This window comes from Coturnix japonica, unplaced genomic scaffold, assembly GCF_001577835.2.
Source record: "Coturnix japonica isolate 7356 unplaced genomic scaffold, Coturnix japonica 2.1 chrUnrandom516, whole genome shotgun sequence".
In the NCBI taxonomy this organism is placed as follows: Eukaryota; Metazoa; Chordata; class Aves; order Galliformes; family Phasianidae; genus Coturnix; species Coturnix japonica.
In genome coordinates, this window is record NW_015439903.1 from 41,654 (window position 1) to 47,902 (window position 6,249).

At 60.7% G+C, this 6,249-nt stretch overlaps 1 protein-coding gene across 1 annotated transcript in view; it reads left to right on the plus strand.

Annotated features, from left to right (window-relative positions):
• Positions 1 to 6,249, plus strand: part of PPP1R12C (protein phosphatase 1 regulatory subunit 12C) — a 7,115-nt gene that overhangs the window by 737 nt on the left and 129 nt on the right. Inside the window, 10 exon segments of the mRNA XM_032441727.1 lie at positions 464 to 594; positions 912 to 1,030; positions 1,105 to 1,264; positions 1,513 to 1,657; positions 1,852 to 1,926; positions 5,277 to 5,371; positions 5,452 to 5,588; positions 5,672 to 5,736; positions 5,908 to 6,027; positions 6,202 to 6,243. Of these exon segments, the coding sequence (XP_032297618.1) occupies positions 464 to 594; positions 912 to 1,030; positions 1,105 to 1,264; positions 1,513 to 1,657; positions 1,852 to 1,926; positions 5,277 to 5,371; positions 5,452 to 5,588; positions 5,672 to 5,736; positions 5,908 to 6,027; positions 6,202 to 6,243 (1,089 nt within the window).

The window sequence follows — 6,249 nt, forward strand, 5'->3', positions numbered from 1 at the left end:
GGGGGTGGGGGGGATTTGGGGTCTGCTTGGGGTCCCTGGGAAAGTCTATGGGGGTGGGGGTGGATGGGGGGAGATTTGGGGTTAGTTTGGGGGTCCCTGGGAAAATCTATGGGGATTTGGGGTCAGTTTGGGGGTCCCTGGGAAAGACTATGGGGGTGTGGATGGAGGGGGGGATTTGGGGTTAGTTTGGGGGTCCCTGGGAAAGTCTATGGGCCCTTTGTGTTGTGGGGTCCCTGTTGGGTGCTGCCTTTGTGTGTGGGGCTGGTCCCACGGGGTTGGGGGGCTTTGGGGTTTGGGATGGGTCCTGGGGAGCCTTTAGGTTGAGGGTTCCATGCCCACATGGATTTTGGGGCCTTTTGGGGCTATTTGGGTTTGATGGTTCTTGGGGGGAGTCATTGGGATCCCCGAGGACATTCAGGTCCTTATGGCAGCCCTTGGACTCATTGCCCCCCCCCCATTGCAGGCGTGTATCGATGAGAACATGGAGGTGGTGCAGTTCCTGGTGGAGAGCGGAGCCGACGTCAACCAGGCGGACAACGAGGGCTGGACCCCCCTGCACGTGGCCGCGTCCTGCGGATACCGGGACATCGCGGAGTGAGGGGGGGTCCTGGGGGGGGCTGCCAGCCTGGGGGCACTATAGGAGTCAATGGGGTTTGGGGTCGTTGGGTGCTGGGGGTGATCCTTAAGCTCTGGGGCTCAGGTGGGCAGGGGTCTCCAGTGAGAGACCCCCACCCCCACTGCCAGCCCTTCAGTGAGGGCTGGATCCTGGCCCCGTCCCTTCTGCCCCATTGCCTGCACCTCAGCTCCATCACTGCTCCATGCTGTGACTCAGTAGTTCAACCATGAGGGGGCTCACGATATGGGGGGGTCTGGGGGTCCCTATGGGGCTCACAGCTCACCCTGCCCCCCAGGTACCTGCTGGCTCATGGGGCCGACGTGGCGGCGGTGACGAGCGATGGGGAGCTGCCCCTGGAGGTGGCTGAGGACGAAGGGCTGGAGGAGCTGCTGCGGGAGGAGGTGGAGCGCAGAGGTGGGTGTGAGCAGGGAGGGGTTGGGGGGGGTCTGTGGATCGATCACGGCTTAACACACCATTATAACCCCCAGGGGTGGATGTGGCAGCTGCCAAGAGGGCGGAGGAGGAGCGGATGCTGCGCGACACGCGGCGCTGGTTGGACGCTGGGGAGATCCGGGACGCCAGGCACCCGGCCACAGGGGCCAGCGCTCTGCACGTGGCAGCAGCCAAGGGCTACATCGAGGTCATGAGGTGGGGAGGGGGCGGCCTGGGGGCTGTGGGGGCGGCCTATGGGGCTCTATGGGGGCTCGCAGGGGGTCTGGGTGTGTCTATGGGGCGGTGTGACAGACACAAGGGGTTGTGGGGATGCTCCTGGGGTCCCAGATGGTACCTTGGGGGGAAGGGGGTTCCCTTCTCTCTGGGCATATATGAGATTATAGGAAGGATTTGGGGGGGGTCCCACTGTCTGTGTCTCCTCTCAAACCCCCCCCCCCCCACAGGCTGCTGCTGCAGGCGGGTTATGACCCCGATGTGAGGGACAAGGACGGCTGGACCCCGCTGCACGCGGCTGCGCACTGGGGAGTGGAGGAGGCCTGCAGGCTGCTGGCTGAGCACCTCTGTGACATGGCGCCCCGCAACAACGTGGTGGGGGCAGGGGGGGCACGGGGCTGCCGGGTGGGGGGTCCTGAGGGGGTCGGGGGATGCCAGAGAGGTACCAGAATGGGGTTCTATGGGGGTTGGGGGGGGGCTGGGGGTTCTGGGGTGCGTGGGGTGGGGTCTGGGGGCACTCAGCATTTGGGGGGAGTCCTGAGGCAGCTCTGACCCCCCCCCCTCCATAGGGGCAGCGTCCTTGTGACCTGGCAGACGAGGAGACCCTTCCCCTCCTGGAGGAGCTGCAGCGGCGGCAGCACCACGTGAGCGCCCCCCCCCCCCCNCGGGACTTCCGGTTTGGGGGGACTTCCGGGTTTGGGGGACGGGACTTCCGGTTTGGGGGGACTTTTGGTCTGGGGGTACTTCCGGTTTGAGGTGTGACTTCCGGGTTGGTGGTGACTTCCGGGATTGGGGGGGGCGGGACTTCCGAGTTGGGGGCAGGACTTCCAGGTTTGGAGGGCAGGACTTCCGGTTTGGGGGGACTTCCGGGTTGGGGGGTGGGACTTCCTGTTTGGGGGCGGAACTTCCGGTTTGGTGGGGACTTCCGGGTTTTGGGGTGGGACTTCCGGGTTTGGTGGGGGACTTCCGGGTTTGGGGGAGGCGGGACTTCCGGGTGAGGAGGGGGGGTGGCTTGTGGGCGTGGCTTTGCGTTGTGGGCGTGGCTTAGAAGGTCCCATTGATGCCTTATATGGGCTATGGGCGGGGCTTAGGGCTTTCCCTATTGGTTAGTTGAGAAGTGGGCGGGGCTTATGAACCTGTGGGCGGGGCTTACGTTGTGGGCGGGGCTTAGAAGGTCACCCTGCTGCATTATATGGGCTTAGCTCTTTCCCTATTGGCTAATCGAGAAGTGGGCGGGGCTTATGAGCTTGTGGGCGTGGTTTATGAGCATGTGGGCGGGGCTTAGAAGGTCCCATTGATGCCTTATATGGGCTTAGGGCTTTCCCTATTGGCTAGCTGAGAAGTGGGCGGGGCTTATGAGCCTGTGGGCGTGGCCTACGTTGTGGGCGGGGCTTATGAGCGTGTGGGCGGGGCTTACGTTGTGGGCGGGGCTTAGAAGGTCCCATTGATGCATTATATGGTCTATGGGCTGGGCTTAGGGCTTTCCCTATTGGTTAGTTGAGAAGTGGGCGGGGCCTGTGGGCTTGTGGGCGTGGCCAGGGTGATGTGGGCGTGGCTTATGGGCTTTGTGGGCGTGGCTTACGTTGTGGGCGGGGCTTAGAAGGTCACCCTGATGCATTATATGGGCTGTGGGCTTTGCCTATTGGTTAGTTGAGAAGTGGGCGGGGCTTATGAGCTTGTGGGCGTGGCTTATGGGCTTTGTGGGCGGGGCTTACGTTGTGGGCGGGGCTTATAAGGTCGCCCTGATGCATCATATGAGCTTAGGGCTGGGCTTAGGGCTTTCTTATTGGCTACTTGGTAAGTGGGCGTGGCTTATGAGCTTGTGGGCGTGGCTTATGAGCATGTGGGCGGGGCTTAGAAGGTCACCCTGATGCATTATATGGGCTGTGGGCTTTCCCTATTGGTTAGTTGGGAAGTGGGCAGGGCTTATTGGCTTTGTGGGCGGGGCTTAGAAGGTCCCATTGATGTCTTATATTGGCTATGGGCTGGACTTAGGGCTTTCCTATTGGCTACTTGAGAAGTGGGCGGGGCTTATGAGCTTGTGGGCGTGGTTTATGAGCATGTGGGCGGGGCTTAGAAGGTCTTATTGATGCCTTATATGGGCCTAGCTCTTTCCCTATTGGTTAGATTAGAAGTGGGTGGGGCTTTAGAGCTTGTGGGCGTGGCCAGAGTGATGTGGGCGTGGCTTATGGGCTTTGTGGGCGTGGCTTACGTTGTGGGCGGGGCTTATACGGTCCCATTGATGCATTATATGGGCTTAGGGCTTTCCCTATTGGTTAGTTGAGAAGTGGGCGGGGCTTATGAGCTTGTGGGCGTGGCTTATGGGTCTATGGGCGTGGCTTACGTTGTGGGCGGGGCTTAGAAGGTCACCCTGATGCATCATATGGGCTATGGGCTGGGCTTAGCTCTTTCCCTATTGGCTAATTGAGGAGTGGGCGGGGCTTATGGGCTTGTGGGCGTGGTCTAAGCATTGTGGGCGTGGCTTATGGGCTTTGTGGGCGTGGCTTACGTTGTGGGCGGGGCTTATAAGGTCCCATTGATGCATTATATGGGCTGTGGGCTTTCCCTATTGGTTAGTCGAGAAGTGGGCGTGGTTTATGAGCTTGTGGGCGTGGCTTATGGGCTTCGTGGGCGGGGCTTACGTTGTGGGCGGGGCTTAGAAGGTCCCATTGATGCATTATGTGGGCTGTGGGTGAGGCTTAGCTCTTTTCCTATTGGCTAATCGAGAAGTGGGCGGGGCTTATGAGCTTGTGGGCGTGGTCAGAGCTTTGTGGGCGTGGCTTATGGGCTTTGTGGGCGTGGCTTACGTTGTGGGTGGGGCTTAGAAGGTCCCATTGGTGTCTTATATTGGCTATGGGCTGGACTTAGGGCTTTCCTATTGGCTACTTGAGAAGTGGGCGGGGCTTATGAGCATGTGGGCGTGGTCAGCGCTTTGTGGGTGTGGTCTAAGCGTTGTGGGCGGGGCTTATGAGCATGTGGGCGGGGCTTAGAAGGTCACCCTGATGCATTATATGGGCTTAGCTCTTTCCCTATTGGCTAATTGAGAAGTGGGCGTGGCTTATGAACGTGTGGGCGTGGTCTAAGCGTTGTGGGCGGGGCTTAGAAGGTCACCCTGATGCATCATATGAGCTTAGGGCTGGGCTTAGGGCTTTCCCTATTGGTTAGTTAGGAAGTGGGCGGGGCTTGTGGGTTTGTGGGCGTGGCTTACGTTGTGGGCGGGGCTTAGAAGGTCACCCTGATGCATTATATGGGCTTAGGGCTGGGCTTAGGGCTTTCTTATTGGCTACTTGGTAAGTGGGCGTGGCTTATGAGCTTGTGGGCGTGGTCTAAGCGTTGTGGGCGTGGTCTAAGCCTTGTGGGCGTGGTCTAAGCATGGTGGGCGTGGCTTATAAGGTCACCCTGCTGCATTATATGGGCTTTATGGGCTGGATTAATTAATAACAACCTAACGAAACCCCCCTTTATTCTTCCAGCTTCCGGGACCCCGGCTCCCAACGGCCATTGGGGGCACGTGTGGCCTTTGAGGTGTTAGTACGACCCGGTTCTTTCCGGCCCGGTCCACCATCGCTTCGTCCACCGGCGGGTTTAGCTTCGCCCCCCGGGTTCGATCCCGCTCACTTGGAGTGGGTGACCAGGGAACCGGGGGCTGCGGTGCTTTGTGGGTTGTTGGTCAGGGTGGAATGAGTTGAAATTGGGGGGTTTTGACTCAAAAATGGGGGGTTTTGACCCAAAAATGGGGGGTATGGGGGGTTTCAACCCAAAAATGGGGCGTAAATGGTGGAAAATGGGGGTTTTCGACCCAAAAATGGGAGGTATGGGGGGTTTCGACCCAAAAATGGGGGTTTTGAGCCCAAAAATTGGGGTTCTGGAGCCAGAAATAGGGGGTTAGGATCCATAAATGGGGGGTTTNATAAACTCCCAGAGGGGACTGACCTCCAAACAGGGTGGGGGGAGCCCACCACCCTGACCCCCCCGCCCCCAATCCCTCCCCCAGCTCCGCTCCCAAAAAGACCCAGGGACCCCCCCAGCCCCCATAACTCTGGACCCCGATGGAGCACCAGCTTCTACCTGGAGCAGTAAGCACCGCCGGTGAGCAGCCACCCCAATTCCCCCCCGAATAAACCCCCCAGCCCCCCAGCCCCCCCCCATGACGTTTCCCCCCCCACCAGGAGCTCAGTGTGTCGCATGAGCAGCCGTGAGAAGATGTCGGTGCAGGATCAGTCCAAGGAGCGTCCGGTGCTGGGGGTCCTTCCCCCCCCCGGGGACGAGGACAGCGGCGATGAAGGGGAGACCCCTCCCCAAATGGGTGAGGCTGGGATCCCTCCATGGGGGGAGTCCTGGGGGGGGGGGGGGGGGGGGGCTGCTGCAGCGCTTCTGTGTTCCCTTCAGGTCCTCCCATGGAAGCGGCCCCACTCAGCCCCCCCAATGGGGTCCCTGATGGCCCCCCCATGAAGGTAATGCCCCCCCATGAAGGTAATGCCCCTCTATGAGGGCAGTTACCCCTAAATGATGTTCCCCCCCAGTGTGTCATGAATCAGCCCCAGCTGGGGGGTCTCGCTGGGGGGTCTCTGCCCCACTTTGTGCCATGTGGGTGGTTTCCCTTCAGCCCCCCCCCCCTCCCGCAGGGTCCCAGCTCCGGGTTGTGCCGTACCGGCAGTTTGGGGGCGCTGCCCCCCCCCGCCCCCCCCCAGGATTTTGGGGTCCGTCGTTCCGCCTCCTCCCCCCGCCTGGACTCTGCCCCCCAGGTAAGCCCAGCTTTAGGCCCCTATGGGATCCTATGGGGGCACCCATCACTGATTCTGCCTTTTTTGTCCACAATAAAAACACATTTTTCCCCTAAAACTCGGTGGGGGGGGGGTGCAGAAGGGCAGGGCCCCACATATATGGATGGGGCTGCCCATGATGCACGTTGTTCCCAGATTAAGGAGCCCCGCTTGGCCCGCGTCCCCCCCACCCCCTCCCAGCGG